Source organism: Xiphophorus couchianus, chromosome 20 (assembly GCF_001444195.1).
Source record: "Xiphophorus couchianus chromosome 20, X_couchianus-1.0, whole genome shotgun sequence".
NCBI lineage: Eukaryota > Metazoa > Chordata > Actinopteri > Cyprinodontiformes > Poeciliidae > Xiphophorus > Xiphophorus couchianus.
Genome location: NC_040247.1, coordinates 28,577,605 through 28,604,817, shown reverse-complemented (window position 1 = coordinate 28,604,817; position 27,213 = coordinate 28,577,605). Strand labels below are relative to the sequence as shown.

At 38.9% G+C, this 27,213-nt stretch overlaps 1 protein-coding gene across 4 annotated transcripts in view; it reads left to right on the top strand.

Annotated features, from left to right (window-relative positions):
* cadpsa (Ca2+-dependent activator protein for secretion a) overlaps nucleotides 1-27,213 on the top strand; it is a 104,407-nt gene that overhangs the window by 23,366 nt on the left and 53,828 nt on the right. For 2 of the 4 annotated variants that reach the window (XM_028002987.1, XM_028002989.1), the window contains exons 10-17: nucleotides 7,090-7,198; nucleotides 9,864-10,076; nucleotides 14,570-14,706; nucleotides 16,444-16,631; nucleotides 21,857-21,958; nucleotides 22,055-22,118; nucleotides 23,022-23,145; nucleotides 26,027-26,095. In XM_028002987.1, coding sequence (XP_027858788.1) covers nucleotides 7,090-7,198; nucleotides 9,864-10,076; nucleotides 14,570-14,706; nucleotides 16,444-16,631; nucleotides 21,857-21,958; nucleotides 22,055-22,118; nucleotides 23,022-23,145; nucleotides 26,027-26,095 — 1,006 coding nt within the window. The remainder of the gene's footprint in view (nucleotides 1-7,089; nucleotides 7,199-9,863; nucleotides 10,077-14,569; nucleotides 14,707-16,443; nucleotides 16,632-21,856; nucleotides 21,959-22,054; nucleotides 22,119-23,021; nucleotides 23,146-26,026; nucleotides 26,096-27,213) is intronic. The other 2 variants (XM_028002990.1, XM_028002991.1) reach the window with 1 other exon arrangement.

The following is a 27,213-nucleotide window of genomic DNA, read 5'->3' as shown; positions in this document are numbered from 1 at the left end:
TAAATCTAGTCAACTCTTTGGGTGCGTACGTGTGCGTGAGCACGCTTGTGTATATGATATTTCTCCATGACAACGTTCTATAATGCGTGTGAAGAACCACAAACCGGGCCCCTGGGACTCATCAAGGTATCCTGGTAAAAACCAGCTCATTTTCTACGCTTTTTACTTTGTACAGACGGTTTGGACTTTTGGCTGCTGAGAAACAATTGCTTCCCGGAGTCGTGGACTGTGTTCAAGTTTAAAATTTTCCCCAATTGCTAACGTTTGTCCGTGACATATGTAATGCCTCTTTTCAACAATTTGAATCTTACCAGAAGTTGCCTGCTCTGTAAGCAATCATCCTCCACTGTGAAGAGAGAAGGGCCGATCTGAACGAGGCGTATGTTAATGTTAATTCAATATTTGGAAGAATGACCAACACGCACTGAACGGCTTTGTTCAGTTACTCCTCTGCCATTGCTAAAACTACAGTAAAAGCAGAAAATCAATGCCATCTTTCACGATTTCTCCTTCTGTTCACTGATTAGCCTGGTTGAAATTCTACTGGAGGAATCCAAGTTTATCAGAGAAAGCCTAGACTGTGCTGCAAGCAAGATTTGAATCGAATGGAATAGCACAGGAAGACAATGTCAGGCTAGACCCAAGGAAGGCATTGGGAAAATTGGAGTCACAGACATCCAGAGGTCCCCTGGAGCACAGGAGTCCCTGGAGGATCACTGCAGGGACAGCTGCCAACCCCACACAAAAGGGAGCAGAGGAGAACTTCTGGAGAACCACACAGCAGCCACAGCCTGTACTGCTCTTCTAGCAGCTTACACAAGCACTGTCACAAGGTGCACTATACACCGTACCCGACTGTGACCACAGGTGGCTCCAAGCTGGGGCCAGAGCAGCAGGAGAAGCAGTGAAGGAACGCCGGTGTAGCCAACCGAACACCTGGTATCCCACCAATCCCACACCACAAACCCACAGGCGCCCAAAAGCACCAACCATGCTCAAAATCCAAACGACCCCCAAAGATCTGAAGTGCCAGGCCCAGCCACAACTGACTCTCTGGACCCAATGCCCAACCGCAGTCCAAACCCCCCAAACACCTGGCCTGCTTCTCATCCCAGCCTACAACCCCAAATCACAGAGAATGGGGATGTGAAAAGACCCCAAGTCTCTCTCTGCCCGCTAAAAAATTGAGTTGTTGGTTGTTGTTATTGTCATTTTTTTTGGAAATCTGTTTAACCCATATCCAGAAACACCATCTGGAGATTAGAACAGTACTAATCTGTAGTACTGTTCTATTTTACAAGAACAGTAAAATAGAACAGTACTTTATTTTACAAGTTGCGAGAGCGTGTAATTGTAGGTACCCAGGGCTGAAACAAAACCCACACTGGAAGGCTGGCTCAGAACTCTGAGGGCGAAAGAGATACGTGAATCCAAATAAGATGCTGGAGCAGTATAGTGCCGGAGACACTTACTGGTGCTGGAAGGGCGATCCGCTAGGGAGGGACGATGTGGGATTAAGAGGAAGAACGGTGGAGCTAGGACCAGCCGGGACCGCTGTGGGGGCGGGACCACTGTGGGGGATCGCTCCGAACCAGAGGAAGGAATCCACGATCTGGATGGAATCCTGAGTTGCGGCGCACCTAGTAGGGCAGAACGCAAATGTACTTGAGCTCAAAACTCTTCAGACAAGGACCTGACCTCTGATCTCTACTCCCATCCTGGTCCCTGAGGGCATCTAGTGAGGGAAGGAAGGGACTTGCGGGTGATGACAAAGATTCCCCTACAGTTATATAGTGAATTTTAAACAGGAGAGGTAGGGGGCCACCTCAACATAAAAATGACCACCAGGGGGAGTCAATTGTATTTAAGGGCAGCATTTCCTCTCCTACATCTTGACTAACCAACATTCTTCAAATGTTTGGTTTGCGGGGATATCCTGCAGTTTAGTTGCAGCTCTTTGCTTCACACCCCCTGGTGAGGCTTGCTCTGTCTGTCTGACTATTTGGCTGCGCCGTACTGCGACTAGAAATGTTTCTTCAAATTTGATTTAGTATTTTGGAGCTTGATAGTTTGCAATGTTGGTTGGCTTGCTACATTAGTGCAGTACTAAAATATGCGTCGCAGTTGTCATAAGTCGATTTCGTAACAGTAGAAAAAGAAAATAAAAACAATTGACAGTAAAAAAAGGTTTATGATAAATATCAATTCATGTTATTTGACGTAAGCCTAAAACCATTTTAAATACAGCAACAGAATTGTTGTTGTTCAATGCAAACTTTTAAGTTGTTCAACATGGCCGAGTCGAAGTGCTGAAACTGGTTCTCATCCTCCTTTGGATTTCTGGGTTAATTTAATGTCTGTAGCTGTGATTACTTCATCCTGTGGTTTAGTTCTCATTGTTTGATCCTCACTAGTTCAGTTTTAATAGAAATTTAGCCGGTTGTTTGTTCAGATTTAAACTTCTAGGCAATCTTACATTAGTTTGACATTTTTCACCTTTTGATTCAGAGTCAGCTGACACCGATTTAGTGTATGTTTTGCAAGTTAGTGAACAGACCTTTTCCTTTTATATAATTTAGTTATTTTGCTATATGAATAATCTTCTGTTATTGTGGAATTGCATTGCTTTTCCAACCGTTAATGTGAATTCTGATACTGGACTAGGAAGGGAAATCTACTGGCACATCAGCCCCACCAAGACTTTATCACCACACACACACACCCGTGCGCACACACACAATGATAACTGACAAATCCATGATTTAAGTTTCATATATTTAGGGACCTTTATAATTCTCCTGTAAGTACAACAACAAACACAACAGAAGAGAAAACTGGTCAAAGTACAACATGCTTTAAAAATATCTTCTACAAAATAGTGGAATATGTTTATTTATGTGCAAGATCTCAATCTATTCTTTCCAGATACATAGGATGAGATGATGATGTGATACATCTCCTGAGACAGAAGACTTGGCTCTTATATGTGGAAGTCCTTATTTGAAGTGATTGTGAGATGGCATTTTGTAGCAGATTCTGGAAATAATCAGTTGTTTTTGTCACTCAACTGTTGATTGACATCCGATCTTTTTGTGAGTGAAAATTAATTCTTATCATTATGGTTTCAATAGTTTTGAACCTTCATAAACTCCCCAAGTTTAGCAGCGTTAGTGATGTTATACCTTTGTTTTAGATAGGAACATTTTGCCTGAAATTTCTCACAATAAAATTAGATGTTGCTCAAAAGGAAAAGCCTTTATTTTTTCTATACTTTACAGTAAAACATTAAGAGATAGTTTATAAAAACAATTATGTTAACATCGCAATACCCTTAAATGTATCATAGAAACTACTCCTCCTTGTGTTCTAATTCTTCATCTTCATTTTAGCTGACTGACAGCTGAGCGAGTGTGAGTGGGAAAAGCAGACTGACAGGAAACTGTGTGTTTTAGGGTGTGTGCGTGTGAGTGGGTGGTGGTGGTGGGAGGGTACAGAGGGGGGGTGGCAGAGTACTTTAGATTTGCCTCTGTGGGGTCCTGGAGGCCAGGGAGCTGCTGCAGAGTTAGTCCAGCTTCTTCCATGATGGCCTTAGGTGTCATCAGTACTGTCTTAGGGAATCTCAGTTGTCACCAGCACAAGGGAAACCCAACATATAACCAGCCACCCCGTCCCCCACCTGACTTTGCCCACACACTCGCTACCACGCAAACAGAGTGTGGCAGGAACAAGAGTGAGAGCTGCCACTCGTGGCAGTAGTCACGGCAACAGCAGCCGACTGGCCACGCTCGACGGTTCTTGACGATAGTCTGGCCTGACTGGCAAACTGCACTAATGTCAACTGGTTCAGTAAAAGAAAAAAATCCCATCATCTCTGTATTTACAGCCAACAGATTGCAGTGATTGTGTGTAACGTTGTATCTAGTTTGAACCAATTAAAATGAAATTCAGTGTCAGATATCAGTTCATAAACGGTTGCCTTTCTAACAAAACCAGTGAACAGTATAAAATTTTCCCTTTTTAATGAAATCCCTCTAGCTATGTAACCGTTGAAAGGTTTTGGATTGAAACGACTGACTTTTACAGGAAAAACCCTCCAGGATATTTGAGCTCAGGACGATTCTGTGTGGATATTCAGGGAAGGATTTATATCCAATTATTTCAGTTTGTCGTTGAGGTTTGTGGTTGAGCTGTACGTATGCGGGTAAAGGGGCTGTTTAGGGGTCAAGCTCAAAGCTAGCATATTTAAAAAAAAATTTACAAACTAAAGGCAATTACAGGTGAAAAATTAATTTCTATATTCTTTTTATAGTTGTTACACAAATAATGGTTAATCCTTGCTGTTGGGAAAATAGAATATATCAAACTTAACTTTTACTGTAAATTTAGTGTTTATTAGCTGGTGTTAGTTTAAAATACTTAAAATAATATGGCACTCCAAAAATACCACTTTGCATTTCTAAATCTTTTTAGTTTGTCACTCATGTAAAGTTAAAATCGATTGCCACGATGCCGCTGGTACGACATTAGTCAGTTAATAATTATGCTGATGATAGTAGATATGTTACACGCATAGAGTAGCTTAGGAATGACAAAGCATCTGGTGTTGACGTGTTAGTATGGGGGGGTCCCCAAATAAAAATCTGCTTTGGGTCCTAAAAATGCTTGGGCCAGCCCTGTGTTCAGTCCTCAGGAACTATAAAAGAAGTATATTTTAGTTGTGAATTAAATTTTGACGTTGAACACAAACAGTAGACTACAGGAGAAGCCCCAGGTCAACAATAGAACACATTTTTCTCCTGAAGGAGTTTATGGGTTTGTTTAGGGAATGACCATTCACCTTAAACACATATCTTCTTGCAAACCCAGAACACATTCTGGAAGAATCAATGACATTAGCTCATCCCCATATTGTAATGATATTAGTTTCAGGATATTAGTTTCTTTATTTGCTTCTATCTGCACCCAAATTGTGTTCTTTTCTGATGATTTTCTTTATTTCCTGCTGGAAAATAAATGTGGAAGCTGTTCTAAGTATGCTACTAAAATGTCTTCAAGAGTCAGTATTATGTAAAATTGACCTTTGTGAGCTTTACATCATGTTACAATGTTATTCCCTCATCAAAAACACACCTGCAGCGTTGCCTTGATTTTATTCATGCATGTTTGAGAAATCCTTGAATCTCCCGTGGCAACAATTCAGCTGTGCAAAATGTCTGGGTGCAGCGAGGCTCAGCTCCTCGTTGAAGCTGCAGTTTCCAAACTTCTGCCTCACAGAGTTCATTTCCCTGCGACTCCACCACTCAGCTCCTTCAGACTAGCCAGCAGGAATTAGCAAACACCTGGTGGAGCTGCACATCTGCTGAGCTTATTATAGGAGCTGCTTCTCAGTGCAACACTTGTAAAAACTTGATTAAAGGGTTAATAAAGGAGCGCTGCACAAAGGCCCAATTTCAAGGTGTTAAATTGAGAAGTATATTCTCTTTTAAGTCATATTTGATATATGGCATTTGCTTAACAATTGAAATTAACATAATTATTTGATTGTGCTATGAAAAACACATACTATTACGCCTTAAAGACGCAAGGCACAATAGATGACCCAATTTCTTAAAGTTCAACGCAGGGGTCGCATCAAACGGAATATTTTTTGTCATTGACAGTTGTTTTAAAATGGTGACAAAAAAAAATCTGAAAGCCATGTGTCACTTTCAAGAGATTACAGTTCACACACTTGACCACTTGCTAAATTTCTTTTGCAAATAATTCATAGCTTAAGTGCTATTGGGTCATTTTATTGTTCATATTACTAGAGCCACAGTCAGTCAAATACATCTGCATTGGTCATTTTAATGTTGTTTTTAATGTATTGTGTTTCTTTTTATGGTTCTATGTGGTAATTTAAAGTGGTTTGTAGATAAAACTGGATTGGGTTTTACATTAGTCTTTTCCTAAACTGGATGTAGACTCTACAAAACAACTTGGTAGAAAGAAAATCACTTCTTTAAATATGTTACATCTTTGCTGTTTCTTTTCACTCCATGTAGACGTCACCAGAAATATGAATTCTCCATTTTAAATAAGTAATCACCTTGTGTTTTAATATTTCAACTTGTTTTGTAGTATTTATCTGTATATAAAATGCATGTCTGCATGGATGGGTGGATTTAAAGGAGCTAACTATTACTACACATCTACGTTTAATAGGTTGGTAAGTTAACTTATTTAGTTGGTAAAACCAGCTTTGCAAAGTTTTCATTGCTTTCATTAAAAATAAATAAAAAGGCTCGGGCTGCTGATCTTCCACTTCCAAACCTCCAAAGCTTTCATTAACACTGCTACATGGTTAGCCTTACCCCGTATCTGTCACCTCAGACTTCAGGCAATGCCTAATTTTAAAAAAAAAGTTAAAAAAAATCTGCAATAACCTCATACAAAGGTGCCAACCTGTTAACGCCACCGCCACACCCTGTAGGAACACATTCACACGTGTATTATTTCTCACACTGCAAGAAACACATGTTTTCATATCTGTGTCATTCATACAGTACCGTGCAAGACGCTATCCTAAAAACAAATGTGTTTTACTGTGTTGTAAAATAATATCATAATAATAGATTACATTGTAAAGCAGATTTAGAAATACTTAGAATTTGTCATTCCAATAAAATCATAGATCCAAGGTTTTAATGGGAAAAATGTCTTGTTATAAGTGAAATAATCTGCCAGTGGAAGTAGTATTTTTTCATCCATATTAAGGAACTATTGAGTTAAAACAAGCTCTGATATCTTGTTGAAAAGTTACTTGTAAGTTAGTTTTGTCTTATATCAAGTGTTCTGAGATATTTGTATTAGAAACTAGAGAAAATATACGCAAGACTTTGCATCTTACCAGTAGGATTTAACATGAGTATGTTACGATCATTGTTTAAAAATGAAATGAATATCGGTGAGTGTTCTGTCTTGTTTGTTCCTTTGCTTTCACTATTGTTATATGTGATTGGGTAATTATATAGCATAATGGTTTTCTGACCTGTGAATTAGGCTATCTGCTAAGAGACCATGTTCTCTGTGTGTGTTTAACTGGTGTAGGTGAGCCAGTACACTTTTGCGATGTGCAGCTATAGAGAGAAGAAGGCTGAGCCGGTGGAGCTTCTGCAGCTGGACGGCTACACTGTGGACTACACCGACCCTCAGCCAGGTGAGACAAGCCAAGGCCAACCAACAGCTAGACGGGGCGCTGCTGTAATAACAGCAATAATAATAATAATAATAATAAAACATGTAGTTTAAAAAAAAATCTAAAGATTAGAGGAATAATATGCAGCACCAACTGGAACCCTGCATTGCTCTGTATTGAAAAACAACGCATCGGCACATGCACTGCTCTTTCAATTTAAACGGTCTGAAAACAGGAGCCGTCTGCCAAGATGTAAAAATAAGCTGATTTTAAAAGCGTTAAAAGAACATAATTATTAGGTTTTCTACTAAAAAAAATATTAAATAAAATAGTTACATGATGCAGTACGTCTGAGAATGGATGGTGGTTTTCCTTTCCAGTGTTTTTCTTTGATTACAATTCAGATATGCGATGTTGGGAAGTGACGGTACAAGCTGAAAGTAGAATAGAGTTTGTAGCTTCAGATGGGTCTGTTTCACTGTTTCTGTCATGTTTTGCACCCGAAACTGTTTGCACTGATATTTGAACAGCACTGCATTCTTGTTTTGTTTATTCGCCAGTTAAATAAATCTATATATTTTTTTATTATTAAATAAAATAATAGCGACTGCAGTGTATGCAGAGCATTACAAGAACAAAGAACGGCTCTCAGTGAGGCTCCAGTCTATAGTACTTAGTAAAGATCCGCCCAGAAGAATCGGATCGTTCGTGAATGTTATATCACTATATAGCAAACTTTGGCCACAGCGTCGTCCCATATTTGCGACACCTCAGTCAATACCTCCACACAATACTTCAGCGCATGAGTGACAACTTTTTTTCATCGCAGAAGCAACATATTTGTCTCTGTACAGCTAGCTTTGCTAACATCACGTCCACATAGCTTATCTTTCTTTAAGCTTCCTTTCCAAGTGACGCTAAAAGTTGGACGAAGCGCTGCTGATTTTGCATGTCGCCAAATCTTATGATTTATGTAGAGGAATCCTATTACTGACGATTAGACAGACATCTTCTCCCGCTCAGAGAAAACCACTGCGCATGTCTCGGAGTGACGCGTGCGAGTGAAAGGGGGAGGCGATGGGTGACAACAGACACACGCTTTTACGGCGCCACGTCAAGTCCCTGAACTTCACATTTTAACGGAAAAAAAGCGCAATGCGACTTGGATGTAACGAGTAACGCCACGGTTTTGTAAAAATGTAGTGAAGTAGAAAGTACAGACACTGTAAAATGTAGTGGAGTAAAAGTCGAAAGTATCCATGATTAAATCTACTTAAGTAAAGTACAGATTCACAAAAATTGTACTTCCCACCACTGCTTAAATATATTCAGTGTAGTGTGTCCAGTCCGGCAGTCGGACTTTACATGTCCTGTACCTCAACAGGTAAATCTTGACTACATCTGCCCTGCAGAGATCCGCTGAGAACATATTTATCAAATTTGTTCACACAATGAAGCTTTAAAAACAGACAAACTCTTAACATTTTCTAAGCCTCCATAGCGACAGAAAACAATGTGAATTGTAGCTTCCAAGCAGATTCTGATTTACATCACAACAGACTTCTGCCAGCTAAGTATATTTGATGATAAATACAGTTTTCACAGTGGATACAGTCTGCATCCATTGGTATTTGTTCAGGTTTTCTACCTGTTAGGAGTGAAGCTAACCAGCTTTATTTACACAGAACAGAACAAGTATCAATCTGTTCTTTGTGAATATAAAACAGGCTTGTTTCAAAATTAGCTGAGCTCAATTGTTGCTTCCATGTATAAAATCATTGCAAATTACATAATTAAGATATAAACATATTGTTCCTGTGAGTAATTGAATAACTTAAGGCCAAAGGCATCCTGAGCTATGTTGCCTCCTTGTTTCCTTGCAGCAATGAAGTAACTGTGATGATCATATTATTCTGTCTTATTTAATTTGTGTTGCAAATTAAAGTACACTAAAGTATAATTGGTGTTTGCGCTATTAAAATTGGCAGGTTGAAGCATTTTATGAGGTGGTCTCAAGTATTTATGGATTTAGTTTAGCCTCTGTTTTCTCTGACCTCCACCGTTCACTGCATGCAGTTGAGTGAAACCGAACAGCTGGAATGACGAGCATTTCCGAACAGATTTCTGTTTAATATGACTAGGCCTGTCACAGCAACTAATAAATCAATCACATGATAATTTAAACCGAGCCTAATAATTTACATTAGCATGATTTTTATCTCTTTCTACCAAAAACTGGATGATAAAAGTCTTCAGTCTGGTGTTTTGGTCTAGCCTCTTATTTTGAAGAACAATTTTGTTTACAGAGACTTCATAATTCATTTTATTTGTTGTTTCTGTTGTTTTGTTTAGTTATTATGGATATTTAAAATATTTTGCAGTTGTTAAATGTTCATTAGAATTTAAAGTTTATTGATCTCTGACAATGTTTTCCTGTATTATTGTCATGTACTCTTGATATGATTTGACAATGGTCTAAAACAACAGTATCATTTATCACAATAATGTCTGGAACAATGTATCGTCCAGCAAAATTTCTTTTCGTGACAGGCCTAAATATGACCTTTACAAGTCTTATTCCAGGTTTGTGTTACACACACCCATGCTTTGTTTTTGCAGTGACAAAACCAACTGTTATACGAATACCGTTGCTGCCACCTTCTGTGTGCTCCTGGCCATTTTTCAGGTCTGGAAGGCGGCCGGACGTTCTTCAACGCTGTGAAAGAGGGCGACACTGTGATATTTGCCAGCGACGACGAGCAGGACCGCATCTTATGGGTGCAGGCCATGTACAGGGCCACCGGTCAGTCCCACAAGCCGGTGCCCCCTACCCAGGTCCAGAAGCTGAATTCCAGGGGCGGCACTGCTCCGCAACTCGATGCGCCCATCTCCCAGTTCTGTAAGTTTTGTTTTTTTTTGGGCGGGGTGTTAAACATTCATGTCTATTATGTGTATAATACCCAAACTCACAGCAATCGGTAAGCAAGTTTATGTTGAACCAGTTGAAAGCTTTTTGGTTGTTGTGAGGTTTTCAGTCCATCCTGAAATGTTGTCTGTTTTCAGCACTTTCAGTTTTAGCACGTAATTGTTTTTTCCCCTCATTTGCCACTTCCATGTTATTAGCCATTGGCTTATTAGCCAGTGGCTTTGCTTCTCTCTTTATTTTTTTCTCTGTTTCCTCTTCTTGTACACTCTAACCCTGCTGTCTTGTAGCTGGATTTAACTGTAAGTATTTCCTTCCGTCTTCTCTCTCTGTGCGTTTTTTGATGCCCAACACTCAACCTTCAACCCTGTTTAAGTATTGTGCTACATATAGTATACACCGTAAAAAACATTCAGCGTTGAGTCAGAGTGAATATGGCTTTATGTGGCCCTGTTCTCACCTTTTTATTGGTATTTGTTTGTGCTGTGCGGTAGACGCTTCATCAATGCCAAACAGGAAACAGGTTTCAGCAAATGTTACACATGGAAGAGCGATGAGGGGGGGTCAGAGGGGATTATTTCTTCTTTTAGTAATGGTCCAAAGAGTATACACATAAAAGAGAAATAAAAGAAGGTCGGCTTATGAAGAAATACTCCTGCGTTTGCGTAAGTGAATTTATTGAGAGAGCTGTTTTTGACACAACCCCTGGAGTCCCACAGAGACCCAGCAGCTGGTAATTACTAAGTTAAAAGTGCCAGGTCATGAATAATACAGTGTGGTTGCCACACAATTAAATTGGGCAGCATTCGCTCAATGTTACCAAATAACTGCGTGTCAGTTCGCACATGTATCAGTGCAATAATATAAGATCACGTCGCCTCTGACACCCGGCCGCCGACTTCCCCACCAACACTAAAACATTGCAACAACAAAGACACCGCTGAAAGCTTCGCTGTGTACATGTGAAATTGAGCTTTACAGTTTCCGTTTCCTACGTTGACAGTTTTGCTTTGACACTTCGGAAGAAGATTACAGCTGTACTGTAGCTTTTGTGACAAAAAGGAAAGTAGTCTTTCTTCTGCAGTGTTTTCTTGATTTATGTAAAGACCGTGGAAAGAATCACATTTTGTTGGCTTTCGAAATGTTGAGTAATCAAAATCCAACATTTACTTTCAGAATGTATAGCATAGATAGATGTGACTCAATATGAATGCATTTATGTAACAAGAGTAAAATCTGAAGGTCATAAACATTTATTGCCTCAGCGCTGTTATTGCAGACAGATTATAATCTCAGAGAAGCTGTGTGATTGACCAAGGAATATTGTCAAGTCAGTCAATTTATACTGCACATTTCAACAACAAGGCAGCTCAAAATGCTTTACATGACATAAATATAACAGAATAAACAGACAAACAAAAACATTACTTTGAAGTGGCAAAATAAAGAGAAGTAATGGAATTACAATCTGGGCCAGAATCAATTTATGTCAATCTATGTTTCTCTGAATCTTGCTGGGACATTAGTCCTTTTTCAGGTGAAGGACAGACCAGAAGGCTGGCTTTGTAACTGCCTTTCTGTGTCTCTGAATGTTCAGGCCTGAGTTCAGTCTGTAGTATTGCAGTGAGCACCGAAACCGGACTGAACGACATCAAAGCCATGCAGATTGAAACGGTCCACTGATGAGGATTCAGGCGGTGCTGCACCGGTCAGATGGTGAAGCTTTCAGCCTTAGTATACATCTGCTAGACCTTAGAGCTGTTTTTGAAGGAATCTAAGCAGAAACCAAAACGTCTGTTCGCACTTTCCGCTAATGGACCATGAAGTTGTTGGAGGTTTTGTGAGAAGCTTGTGGAATGTTAACCAGATTCATTTTGACCATTTAAATGGACATTTTCTACCGTCATAACTGAACAACCTGGAATTTCTTGTACTTTTCCGTGAAATGAGTGGTCCATCAAAAGAAAAAATCTAAATAAAAAGCAAGCCAGACTTTAAAAAGCGCAGAATGTTTGTGATTGACCAAAGCCAAGTCCGGGACACAGCCCCTCAGTTTGCCTTCGTCGGATCTATAAATGAATATCATCCATCAATCATTGCCAGGGCCATCCTTCTCCAGCCCAGACGGACGGGGGTGACTAATGTCACTGCATGTTACTGTCCAGCCCTCCCGCCTCCACTCCCTCTCACTCACATCAAATAGACCTGACAGCCCACCAGCTACAAACCAAAGGGGCACCACAATGTCACCTTTTTTGATTTTTAGGGGGGCGTGGAGGGAAGCAGGGTGGGGTGCAGCGACTTGTTTAGGGGACAAAATCAGCTTCAAGCTCATTGTTTTGCTTGCTGACTGACAACTGGGGTGTTTTCGATAGGCAGTGAAGAGGACGTTGGCTGACAAATCTCCTGATTGCTGTGTAGCTAAGTATAACCTCTGCTCACATCGACCCTCGGTGTGCGCTAACTGATGGGGGAGAGCCTGGGTCTGCTGTCCGTTCAGGACTGAATTTAAACAGGGTCCACCGACTAAAACTTTCTGACTTTGTCACTGTCACTTTGGACAAACAGGGAAGTGTCCAACAGAGCCCTGATGACAATAAAAAAAATTCTTCATAGATTCCAAGGGATTTAAATGATCCTGACTGTGTGGTTTGGTAATCAGGATCAATTGGATTAAAAAAAACCACTGTTTGACTATAAGTCAAACAATTTTTGATTGTGCTTGATGTGTGGGTATGGATGTATATATTTAGACATATGTAAACCCAGATAAAATGGAAAATTAATTAACCTGTTTATTTATTTATTTCTGATTTAGTATTGAGGGTCCATCTGAAAATATTGTATGAGTTTATGGCGTAGGAATTCATACGTTTCTTACTTCTTCCTTTTGCTTTTCGAGCATGTTAAGATTATTGTGGAGCAAAAATATTTCTTTTGCTCTCCTTGTTCATGTGTGTGATACTATACTTCTATCATGTTTGAAATCAAAATAAAATAAAAAATAAAGCAAATTGTATTTTTCACAAATTTTCACCGTTTCAAATAAGTTGAGTCTGAAAAACATATCCCAGCAGTTTACACAAACCACAGTTTCATAGGACTTGGAACCACTGCTATATTTGCAGGTGGTGGATCTTCTGTGTTGATCCATGTGGAACATTTACGGCAACGTGTCAGAACAGAGTAACTGTCCGGGACAAAAGCAAATGTCTGTACAGGCCAACTGTTATAAGCCCAGATACAAAACCACTCTGCTCTGGAACCAAAAGTCCAGGTGGGAGTTTTACTGAGCTGTTGTTGCACAGCTGGCTGCCAGTGCCTGTAATCCTTCAGGTTCTCACAGGTCTGGTCTTCTTGGTCTTGCGGTCTTGTGCGTTGTTGACATCAGCCATGCAGTGAAGCAGCCTGCCAGCAGCACAGCGGCAGCAGCTGTGGTCCCCTCCCACCCGCCGCCTGCGTCCAGCAGTTGGAACGCGTTCCGCTGATGCAGAGGATTTGTCCAATGCGGAGTCAGAGCCATTGTTTTGCATTGAAACTGAATACGTATGTGGGGATTTCAAAATGACAGTTTCTTCCTGAAATCCTGAATATCTTCCTGCCTGATTAGTCCAAACTAGTGATACTCATAAGAAACCTACAGTAGAATTAATATGGGTCGCATAAATGATTGAAACGTAAAGATGTCGTCCTCTGAGCGATCCAGATTAATACTGAGACTGTGTTTGATATGAAAATAAAGCCAGATTAGGATAACTTTGTCTGTTTAGCTTAAGATGAGTAAAAATAAATCTTTAGAACTGATAGCCCTGATTAGTCCTTCATATATGCAAAAGCTTTTACTCAACGGGTGCACAAATTTACCGGCCAGCCAATGTATTGGTGCCGATTTCCTTAATTTTGGGAGATTGACGATCGGCCGATACTTACATGTGAAGCCGATCTTATCCCCTGATCTTATCTACCTCAGCAAAGATCTAAAAATCAACCACCGTCCTCTTCTGTTCTCCTGTGAGAGAGGTTTGACTGTTAGCCCCGCCCCCCCAGGCCATGTCTGCACATTTGTGGTTAACAATAGTCACCCCAGTGTTGCCAACTCTGCAACTTTCTTGCTCCATTCAGCGACATTTCAGACAAAAGAAATTATCAGTCAAAATTGGAATCAGCAGGCCAGCTTTTTTTTTTTAAAGATCGGTAATCGGCTGGAAAACTGCAATTGCTGCGCTTCTATTTTACCCAGTGTAATAAAAACGAGTTTTTACAATAAATACATAAACAGCTTTTAATTGTTGTTATTTTTAATCTATTTATAAAACTGTGGTTCCTGACATCGTTGATGTTGAAGCATGATAATCTAAGGTGATGGTGCTTGCTTTATTTTGCCAGCTTCTGACATTCGTCATCTCTTTCTGTTTCTTTCTTCCTGCCAATTTGCTCATCGGACGGTTTCGTTGTGAAATTGCACTCAGACGCTGACCGAGCCCAAAAGCACGGCATGGATGAGTTCATCTCGGCCAACCCGTGTAACTTTGACCACGCCTCCCTGTTTGAGTTAGTGCAACGCCTCACCTTGGACCACAGACTAAATGACTCCTACTCCTGCCTGGTAAGAAAAACTGTTTTTCAAGCTTTTGGATTCAGTTGAATGGACAAAACAAAGGCAGTAAACCAAAGCAGGATGGGGTAAATCGGGTCTCATTATTTAAGTTCAAGATTGAACCTCAGCCTGTCAGGACAGTAGATTGGACTAGATTAAAGAGAGAGCGTATGTGGGGGGCGGGCATCATTGGATGATGAGACATTAATAATTCAATTAAATTCATGATTTACTTCTCATGTTTCAAAACATTCATGCCAAAATATAAGTTTTTAAAAAAATATGACGACTATCCACCCTTTCTAAACTGAAAACAAAAAATCCATTAGAGGGAAACATAAAAATACATAAGCAGAAGAAATACATAAGTGGTTTAAGTCTCCACTTCTTTAAACCAGCAATTTGTTGAAGGACCTTCTGATTCGGTTTCTGCTGTCTTATTTGGTGGGAGGCTAGCGGTGTGCTAAATTTGACTTTATGAATTTCACACTCTACCTTTAAAGCAATGCTCCAGACCTGTCGGATTTTAAGGACATCTTTTGCGTTGAGCCTTTTTCTCCAGCGTTTTGTCTGCTGGAGTTCTTGGATTCAAAGAGATAAGAAATGTGAAGGCTTTCTAGCAGAAAACTGACTAGTGTTCATAATGGCTCATGATTCCAACTGGTTGACAAACACTCATTTTCATTTTCATCACATTTTGAGAAACCCCTGTTTTAACACATATTCTCAAAATTATTCAAACCCCTTGTAAATTCCTGTTTTAGAGTAATCTTTTAACTTTGCCTACATATCGTTTTTACATATTGTGAACTTTAAGTGTGAATCTTCATATTTGTTGCTGCTTTAACATCCCTCCTTGGGACATTAAAGGCTCTTTCTATTCTATTCTTCTGATAACTGAAAGACAAAGTAACATTTCGAAAGGTCCTGACTTGAGCCTGTGCTGAGAGCTGAAAATTAGGGTGACAGCAGGTTTTACAACCTCAAACACTCTTCACAAAATATAAATACCAGCTTAAACATGCAGAAAGCTGCACAGGAGCTGCTATAACAATATAGTTTTTCAATGTTTTTTTTTTTTCTGTTTTTTTTTTTTTTACCAAAAATGTTTGTTATTTTTTAAATATATATATAATGTGAACTTAAAAAATCGAAACTGATTTTTGATTTTATCTTTTGAGAGACACCTGTGTCATTTTAAGAATGTAAAACAACTTTTTGGTTGAATATAAAATATTGCAAATTTGCCAGAGATGTGAATCAGTTTGAGCTGAACTGCATCTCTGATAAAGTTCTACTGATTTTTTTATTGCTTTTATACTCCTCATCTGACTGATACCTTCGTAATCTTTCTGCAAATTATGGCAAGTTTTAAATAAACGTCACATCCAGGTGGAGAAACAAGGAAACCCGATTCACTTTGGGAAAGAAATAACACTTAAAATCAAGTGAAAAGTTTTGTTTATCATCTTTACATTTGGTCATGGTGTTTAATTTATTTATTTTTAACAGTAGTTTAGAAGATCGGCTCTACCCAGTTTATCATCATATTTGTTTTTTCTCAAAATGCAAACGTGTTTTCTTCAAATTGCTTAATTTTTCACATTTCAATGGAATATTATCACATGTAGTGAGTGGTTTCCTAAAAGCAGCAGCTAAACGTGGACATTTTCAGGTCCGCTTGCCCCTCCAGAGGTCATAAAGGAGTGCTGTGTGTGTGCGTGTGTGTGCTTGTGTTTCCCACAGGGTTGGTTCAGTCCCGGCCAGGTGTTTGTCTTGGATGAATATTGTGCCCGCTACGGCGTCAGAGGCTGCCATCGGCACTTATGTTACCTTAGTGATCTGTTGGAGAGGGCTGAGAATGGAGCCATGATTGACCCCACGCTGCTTCACTACAGCTATGCTTTCTGTGCCTCCCACGTACATGGAAACAGGTAAAGATCAAACTGCCTGCAGGTAGGGTTTTTTTCCCCCTAGTGCTACAAATTGATCCTGGAGAAATGAATTATCCTAGTGGTATCTTTAAAAAAAAAACAAGTGCTTGACCACATCTCAAAGAATCTGGAGTAAAAAGTCGGACTTGAAAGCTTCCACAGCAGAGCTCGGATTGTTTCTTTAACAACTGGATGCTTTATTAAGCAATCTCATGATTTCTGTAAAAAATCATGAGAACAAATTTGATTTTTTTTTTTTTTCATTAGAAAAATTGCTAACATTGTTGATTGCAGTGAAAGTTAATGAGGGTTTTGAGTTTTGGTTCTTTTTAAAACACACCATTCCTATTTTGAACACAACTTTCCATGCATATTATGTCATTTCTTGCATCTGCTTTCGTATTTTATTTTTAAGTCTTTGTTTTTTACATTTTGGTGTTTTGCCTGCATGCTCACCTCTCTGCTTTATCTTGTCTTTTCTCTCCCACATAACCTCTTACCACATTTACAAAATGACTTCCCTTTCACCGTTCGCTGAACCCTTAACCACTACCTCCTAACCGCACTTAGTCAACGTATGTCTGAATTAATAAACCGGCCGATATGTCAGGCCGAACTCGAACACCCTCTGATCCCCTCCAACCCTGACGCCCCCACTCAAACCATAAAAAGAGAGCTCAAAATTATGGAGTTCATAAAGAAAAAGGACTTCAGAGCCACGGTTCTCTCAGCACCTGGAAGGTAAGCGGCTTCATCACGCAGAGGCTACTTTACACAACCGCAGTCAAGTCCCAAATGTTGTTTTGTTTCTGTAGATTAACATAGATAGCATACAAGGCAAATGTACAAGCTCAAGTTTGAGAGGAATAAATATTAACCAGTTCAAGTTCAAACAAATGGGAAGAGGTAGACATGTCTGGCAGATGTATTCACACCCCTAGAACGTCTTTCAGATTCTGACTCGTTGTCGTATCGCTCCTTCAGCTTTATATATTTAGAAACTGACTTTTGTTCTTTCCAAACTAGCTAATTTTCAGTCTAACTGGATGGAGAGCATCAGTTTTTAACCCTTGCCATGGGTTCCCAGTTGGATTTAGGTCTGGACTTTGACTGAACCATTTTAACATATTACTAACCTCCAAGCAAACTCATTAGATTTTACTGTATAAGCTGTTTAAGCTCCATTTGCCCTCTGGCAAGCTTTCCCATCCCTGATAAAGAAAGATTCTTGGAGAGCAGGCTGGTCTCACTGTACAGTCCTTCAGTTTCTTCTGACAGTAATGACTTCCACCGGGTTTCATTTTGGGGGTGTTAAACTGAAAGAGTTAAATACTTATGCATGCGACACTTCAGATTTATTTATTTTTCTTTTGGAAAAAACATTGACAACCATCGTAGTACCATTAAAAAAAAAAAAGTCTTCCTCACAGTTGCCGCATTAGATAGTCGATCACCCTAGTCCTCATTTTTTCACAAACCTGTCACTGATGTTTTGACATTAAAGACATAAATAGTCTTTAATCTCTAATTTTATTTATTCATCTTTAATTAACAAAGATAAATAAATAGAAACATAAATACACCATAAATAAAACAGGGACGACATTTCAACTCAAACCCAATTCTTCTGCTGCGCTCCATTTGGGGAAAACGTCCGAGTTAAGCGGCGTATCTAAATAGAATCAATATTCAGCTGGACAAAAGTCAAATCTTGACACTTTAGCGGGGGCAGGGGGCCGGCCGAGTTCATCTCGGTGTGTGCCAGCACCTCCAGGCTCGGGTGAATGAGTAGTGGTGGTGAAATGGATGAGGTGTGTGCACAGTAGCACACATATCAGCGCTGGCAGCTGGGACTCTGGCCCGTCACACATGACAGCTTGTCAACCTGTCACGTCCCGACCTCCAGGCACCGTCGCTGGACTTGGCAGAGCAGGTCTCTGCTTGATGCGTGTAGAAGTGGACTTCAGTATGTGGCGTATGAATTTGAACTCAACAGTTATGTAGGTAATGTCATAATATTCACATCATATACATTATCCGTAAGTAGGAATGGGTAGATGGATGGATAATCAATCATCAATCAATTAAGTTTATGTGTAAAGTGCATTTCAGCAACAAGGCAGTTCAAAGTGAGTTCCATTAGGGCTGTCAAACTCATATTCATTTTGGGCTGAAACAAGATCGGAAATGTTCTTAAAGGGCCGGTTGTGCCGGAATGCGTTGATGAAACATGTTTAATAGGTGAAATATAAATACATTTTTAAATTTTTTCAGTCACTCCAGGATTTTGCAATTGTCTTTGTGATTTTTTTGCAGTAAAAAAGTGTTTGTGGTAGTTATTTAGAAATATTTGTGCTTACGTATGATGGTAAATTCGAGTTTTTATTACTCGCCTTATCATTACGGACTATAACTTGACATTAAGTGAGGCTGAGGCAGCTTGTTTAGCAGAAGTAAGAAATACTGCCACCTGCGGGTGGGAGTAAACTGTCACTTACATCCAATGGTTTTCACAATGTTTGTGAGAAATTGGCAATGAAATCACAATTATGGACTACAGCAAAAAAATGCAGGTATTTGTTGATTTGGTGTGAATTTCCACAATATTTCTCAAGAAAGTGGAGGAACTGATTGATGCAATATGCAAGTAAACAGATAAAAACTGCTTTGTATTGATTGATAAAACAATATTTAAGCACACTGTTATCTTGATGGTTCTGTTTATGTGTCTCTTTAGAGTCTGAAGGGCCACATAAAAAGCAATGTTGGGCCGGATTTGGCCCCGGGGCCTTGAGTTTGACACATGTGCTTTACATCATAAATACACACAAAAAAAGTCATAGAACACACAGTCAACAATTGAAACTTTGACATATTGTCAAATTCCATCGTTAAACATCAGAATGTTTCATTTATTATGTTTCAAAAGCAACTCTGAACAGATGAGCTTTTAGTTTACATTTTAAGGAACTCAGTGTTTCGGCTGTTTTGCTGTTTTTCGGAAGCCTGTTCCAGATTTGTGCTGCGTAGAAGCTGAATGCTTCTTCTCCATGTTTGGTTCTGGTTCTAGGGAATGCAGAACCAGAAGACCTGGGAGATCTGGAAGGTTGCTACGACAACAGCATGATGACAAAACGTGATGTTGCCTACAGAGCAGTAAAAAGCTAGCTTTGTCTTTACCACTGACGGCTCACTTTCTCGCTGTCATCGTTTGAGCAGTGAGGTCAGCAGGTCAGACAAAACATGAGGGGGAAAAAAACCAGAGCCTTGCAGGAGTTTAATTAGTGTGAAATCTCCTTCTTCTTTCTTTTATAGTGACAAGAAAGATGTTTTTTTTTATTTTTCTTATCCTGATCCTGGAGACATTTTTATTTTGCTAATAACGTCCACTCGTTTTGTTTGATTCTCATTCATATTGAACCAACATTATTACCAGACTGTAAACAAAGCCCAGCGTCGAAAACGAGTGGACCTAACCATCCGAAAGATTTTAAGGAGCGGACCAAAAAGTGGCACCTCTCCGAGTCTTAACGCAGCTCCCTTGCAGCGGATGCTTCCTCGTTGTCCACTGAAATGACATGTGAGGGAAGGGGGGTGTCATGTCCTCTGCTTCTCATCGTACTGTCATTGCCAACAGTCCGACGCCTGCTCTGTCACATGCACTCTGCTCACAGCCCACTCAGACACAACCGTGTCACAAACGATAAACGTGCTACAAGACTCGTGGAAACTTTAGATTATGTTGCGCCAACAGATCTCTGTTAAAAAATCATAAATAAGAAGAATACCATCCAAAACACAAATGTTTCACAGATGTGTGTACACTGCAAAAACACAAAATCTTACCAAGTACTTTCTAGTGCAAATGTTTTGGTACGAAAAACTAACTTGCCAGTAACTTTTCAGCGAGCTATAGGAGCTTGTTTTAAGTCAATTATTTCTTAGTATTGATAAAAAATATTCTATTTCCATTGTCAGATTGTGTCACTTACAACATGGGAAAAATGTCTTGTTGTAAGTGAAATAATCTGCCAATAGAACTGGCACTTTAAAAAAAATCAATATTAATGAATTATTGACTTAAAACAAGCTGCTGTATCTTGCCGAAAATTTACTTCTAAGTTAGTTTTTCTTATTTTAAATGTACTAAGATATTTGTACTGAAAATTAGAAAACATCCACTTGCTAAGATGTTGTGTTTTTGCAGTGCATACCTTCACACACTATATGCCAGACAGCTGAGTAGGGACGTTTTAATGGACAGGTGTTTATATCTTGATAATTTCTAGGAATTTTTATTTTATTCAAAAGAAAGAGACTCAGTTTTACTGTGTTTTAAAAACTATTTTAATAGACTAGAAGCTGGAAGGAAGAAGACTGTAAAGATTGTTTTCTGCAGCCACTCATAAGCAGAGAAGAATAAAGCAAGCTCAGCAAGCAGATCGGCTTTTGTACCACAGGTCATCCATTATAAGATCCAAACTTTATTTCCTTTGGATTACCTTCCAATAGAAAAAGTGTTTGGTCAACCTCAGCTGAAGTCCAGTTACGAAAGAAGCTTAGCAAACACCAGCAATGGCCTCAGTAATTAATGAAATACTTCAAACTAAATCAGCCTATCACAGACGTTTTTTACCTCTTGGATTTTCCTTTTCATTGTTAACGTTTCAGAAAGCCATCACCCCTCCCACACACACACACCTCCCTTTCCAATACAGCGTTTGTATAGACCAACTGAGAAGGACATAACATAACCAATCATCTAATGTAATGTGTCGGGAACTCCTTGCATGCTGCTCCACATTTTTGAAGCAGCTCAGCATGAGCCTCCCCCTCTGGTCTCACGCCATCCACATGCTAGTAGGAGTCAGACCGAATTACTGCTGATCCTGTGACACTTTGCTTTTCCTGTCACTCTGAAATGTTCTCACCTTTCCTCTGCTTTGACTGTCAAGTTACAAAAAGAAATCAATTCAGCTGTTTCATTTTTCCATTTTTAGCTGTATGGTTTACCTGTGCTTGTTTGGTAGATTATCCAGCTTGTCTAGTCTTTGGATGACATCTTTAGACTTTCTACATTATGTTAATGGCACATGAATGGATATTTTCTTGAAGCCTGTGCTGTTATATTTATGCTTCCTTTGTTGTGCAGTATATTAGTGTATTATATTGTTGGTACTCTCTGTGGTCTACTCGTTGTCATTCTCATTGTAATCGTCTTTCAGACCCGATGGGATCGGCACAGTGACTGTGGAGGAAAAGGAGCGTTTTGAAGAAATCAAAGAGAGACTACGAGTGCTTCTGGAGAACCAGATTACACATTTCAGGTAGAAATCGGATCAAAGACTACATGTCAAGACTTTGAAAGCGTTAAGAATATTTGAGGTTTTGAAAATAAAAAAATTAACTCATTCTTTTGTTAGATACTGTTTTCCATTTGGACGACCAGAGGGAGCACTAAAAGCAACTCTGTCCTTGCTTGAAAGGGTACGTCATATTTTACAAACACTAAAATATTTGGTAAGACATATATACTGTATGTTGTACTGATCTAGAGAATTTGCTTTTGGTCCTCATATGAAAGTTCTCTGTTCTCTAATTGTTTGCATGTTTTGGCCACATTGCTCTAATAGTTTTATTGTTCTTATTTCTGACTCTTCTTGAAATTCTAGCTTTCCTCCTTAGTTCTCCAGTTCTGGAGTGTCTCTGGTTGTCTAAATACAGAGTTCTGGCACATTTTCATCCACTTTATGACAAGTAATCATGGAAAGAGTTGAGCTGCTAAAAGCTGAAAGAATGTTGAGAGTAAAATATTTTTTCTTCCTGGAAGACTAGAGCTATACAGACAGACAGAAACTATTAACAAAGCAAGTGTGAAAGAGCGTCCATTGACTTGTGTTGTATTTTTATCAGAACATATTTTCTGTGTTCAGAATTTCCATTCATACTGCTGGTCAGCTGTTTCTCAAGAGGACATAAAATGTTAGATTTATAAGCTTAAATAAATCAAGACAACATTGTTGCTGTTTATTTGAACCACTTTACTATATTTTGACTCAAAGAACCATAATCTCACTGGCAACTATAACTTTTTTTAGACTCATGTGGGGATAGTTTTGTGTTTCTGTATGTAGGATGGGCCACTATTATTGTATATTTGGGTCTGGATAGATTGTTTTGTCATGTCCAGTTAAATAGGGGAAAAAATAATAAAAAATAACCACATGGAAACCCTCTAATGCAGTCAAACATTCGTAGCAGGGGAAAATGTCATTACTTTAAAGAGCATTGCTTTTGTAATTCAATTTTATTGACATGCATTTGCTTTGTATTTATGAGGGGGAAAAAAGTGAACACATGTAACTATGTTGCAATCTTTGTTTTGGGAAGGTTCTGATGAAAGATGTTGTGACACCGGTCCCACAAGAAGATGTCAAAGCTGTGATCAGGAAGTGTCTGGAACAGGCCGCCATAGTCAACTACCAACGCCTGTCAGAGTATGCAAAACTGGAAGGTACATTGAGGCTCCGTCACCGTTTGTGTTGAAGTGACAATGCAACACGGAAATGTTCTAATTGTTGTTGTAAAGGTTTAAAATAAGAGTTCAGAGTCCAAATCCTTCTTGATCGCAGAGGATGAGTTGACTGAACTCCAGTGATGATGTTGGAAGCCATGTCATCAACTGGTTCTGGTCCACTGGGTCAGTACACTGATCCACCAGGACATTCTAGAGCCGTTCACGCTGCTTTAGTTAGTTTCATTAACAGACAAACTCCCTCTTTTTGAGGCCAAGAAATCTAAATATGTTAGCTATTTAATACAAAAGTCTGCATTGAAGTAAAAATGCATTCAATACCGTTTCTTTGCTAACTGTGTTTCTGCCTCTTTCAGCAGAATTGCATTCTGCCTACATATCCCAGCTTGTTCCTTCTTGTATCTAAAGTCGTAACCCTTCTGCTAGTTTTCTCTGCCTCCTCTTTCCGTCTTTGTATTCCTTTCATACTGTTTTTTTTTTGTTTTTTTTTTTTAGTATTTTTAGACCCAAACAGCAAAAGAGCTGCTGAAGCCTATATTGCAACTTGAATGTTTATTTTATTTTTTATGAAAAAATTAATTGGCCATTTGGCTTCCTTAGGCCCGTCACAATAAATCAATTAATTGCATGATAAATAATAACTCCATAATTTTCATTTGCTTGATTTTATTCTCTTTTTTTTTTTTTTAACCAAAAACTGAACAATGATTTGTTTTGGTCTCAACTAGTCCTTTTTTTTTTTTTTAAAGATAATTTTGTTTACAGAGACTTCATAATTTATTTTATTTGTTGTTTCTGTTGTTTCCTTTATCTTGGATATCTTAAGGGTCCTCCAGTTCCAGTCTTTAAATGTTTATTACAGTGTAAAGTTTATTGATCTTTGAGAATGTGTTCTTGCATTTTTATGCCATTATTACTATTATATTACTTCACAATGTTTTCAAAACAGCAATCCTATCGTTTATCGCAATAAGTTTTGGGACAATTTATCATCCGTCAAAATTTGTTATCACAACAGGCCTAGGAGTCCTAAGCAAAATCTCATCAAACTTCACGAAACCGAGGCGACATCATGGACGCAGAGCTGAACTTTTACAACCAAATAAAGTCTATTAATAAAGCAACCTGATACCACCAGAATAAAGGGCTTCATATCAAAAACATTAGGGTGCATTCAGACCAACCCAGGATCAGAGTCCTGAATCAGACTCTAATCCGTTTGTCTAGAAAGTCAGATTTTTTGGGGGAGGTCTGAATGCAAATTTGAATTCCAAGACGGACTGAAAAAGCGAACTCCGATCCGCCTAAAAACCTAGGTCTCAGTCCGGTTGAAATGGGCTCTAAAACAATAGAAAACCTGTCAGGTCTTTCTGCGTGCCGACACAGAAAGCGAGGAAAAGCAGAATATAAATGGCTTAAAATTGTTCTACTGTTTATCAGCTTAAATCCCCATTGCTGTGGACCTTTAATAAATGACAAAAACGGGACTAATTGCCTCGTTTGTTTGCACATTTAATCATCAAATAGGATGACATATTTCATATGTCCCATATATAATGTATATGAGTCACGGTTTGTTACATTTGACAAATTAAATTAACAGCAGCAATTATGTAATTATTCACCAATATAAAAGAGCAATTTACTTAGTCCTCCCTTGCATCTTGATAGAAACCAAACTGTTTATAGATTTATATCAAAGGAGAATACTTACAAACATCAGCAATTTTCTCAGCTTTAATCTAAGCCACATTTATAGAAATCGGGTAAGAAATAAAGGCGCTCCGATTATTTTGTGACAGATTCCTGCTCATCCTTCATTGGACCAGCCTGGTTTGGTGGGCAGACTCACCGCGTAGTAATGGCGCCTGCAGGAGCAACGCTAGCTTTAGCGGCTAACAGGCGATGTCCAAACCAGTAATGTATATGAATGAAGAAATCCTACAACCGCTAAAATCTGACACCGCTCCGCTTTTGTTTACTTTTTGTGAAGAAGGAAGTTGCGCCGGCCTTCTTAAGAGGTTTTGTGTCAATTTCTTCAGTAGATCTTGGTGCAGCGCCCCCACAGGCGACGGGGGGAACAGGTTTTCAGTACGTTTTAGTCGTTTGACACAGTGCAGTGTGAATGTGAACTAGAGTTCTGAAAATGCAACAAATGTTGTAATTTTAGTCCCCAATCGAACTAAGTCTACCAGACTATCCGGTCTGAATGCACCCTTATTTTCATTAGATGATTGTAATGGCAAAACACAGAAATCTTAATCCTGAGGTCTTTCTTTTTGATTTAGTTGCTCTTGCCATTTTTAGACCAATATTCAGTCACTTCTTAAAATGAAATCACATCTTTTAAAAAAGTGTCTAATCACCGGTATGAGCATGTTTCATGATTTAATTTGAGAAAAGGAAGAAATTTTTACACATTTTGGAATAAGACTGTAACACAACAACATGTGGGAAAAAGAGAAGCTGGATGCACTGTATGTTACTGAGCATGTCTACCTGGTTACAGTATATTTACAGACAAATTAAAGAAATTTGATATTCTGAGGCCAGACCCTCTGAATTACAAGGTGAGTTTTTTTGTCCCCTACTTGACAGTTTTGTACAAGATAAATTTTACATTGTTATACAGATGCACGTTTATAGCTAGGTATTCTCGTACTCAAATAGAAGGACATTATATGAATAACATGCGTTTCCCTTACTAACTACATTACCTAGTAAGTCAAACAGTATTCCTCAACTATCATTCTGGTATTTCAACATCACGCAGTATTCCCCTGAGCCACCGGTCTTTCCTATGCTCATCCTCTCTGACCTTGGCCTCTCGCATGCCTTGGTATCCTTCCTCTGTTTGTAGGGAAAAAAAGAGAGATGTATGAGCATCCTGTCTTCTGCTTGGCGTCTCAAGTGATGGATTTAACTATTCGTGAGTATCTTTCGCTTCTTCCCCGCTTCGTTTCGCCTTCCTATGGATTTTTGTATTGTTCCCGTTTTAGACAGTGTGTGCCAACCATCTCTTTTTTTTAATGCTGACTAGCATCTTTTGGTTTGATTGTACTCTGTTTATTAAGACTAACTTGTAATATTCTCTAGATTATGTTCCAAGTGTCCTGCAGCAATTTTTCCACAACTGTCAAAAGTGCTTTATGGATTTCTTTACTTACTTACTTGCTTTATCTGTGTTGCCTGTCCTGCCTCCCATTTTCTGTCTGTCTGCGACTTGAATGCATTTTTACTTTGCTTTCGTGTAAATTGTTTCAAGTGTTAAAGCCATAGCAACAGCAAATCTAAACAACGGTTTTGGACATTTTTTAGGTCTCATTTTGTTGACACAAACAACTATGTTTATGTGTAGAACTTCAACTAGACATTACATCCGGGTAATAGTTGCAAATACATGAAATTACACATACCTGCACATACCTGAAATAAAAAATCATGTGTTTAATTTTCTTGTGGTTAATATTTAGAATGACGCCTTAAGAATAAACCTGCAGGTAGTAGGTTAAACATTTTTAAAAGTCTGTGTAAAACTGGCATTTATTGATGTATGTCTTCCTCCTTATTTTGCCTATGCTATATGTACTTAATGTTCATGTCTTCTCTCTTACCCTGATCCTGATAACCCCCCCATTCTCATTCCTCCTCTTCTCCATCCTGGCGACCTGCTCTTTTAATTTACCTCACACCTAGTAGAGAAATCTCAGAAAAAAGCAAAGGATCAAGGTGATGTCCTAAACGTAACCTTATCTAGTGCATCACTCAGAAAACCTCGATCTCACAAACCTCTTATATTCTCAGTGTGGAGAGAAAAGTCAAGATAAATATGCTGATCAGCTTTTTGCAAAAGTATGAAGCTAAAGTATCAGTAGAAGTCTTACTAATGTCATAGCGAAGCTTCACAAAAATAGGTACTGTGACGGAAAAAGAAACTACAGGATCACATTCATTTGTTTCTAACTGAAAGAGAAACTTTTAACAACCTGTCCGACTGCAAAACAGCAGTGGCGCAAGGTATCATTTCAAAGCATTTTAGCATTTCCG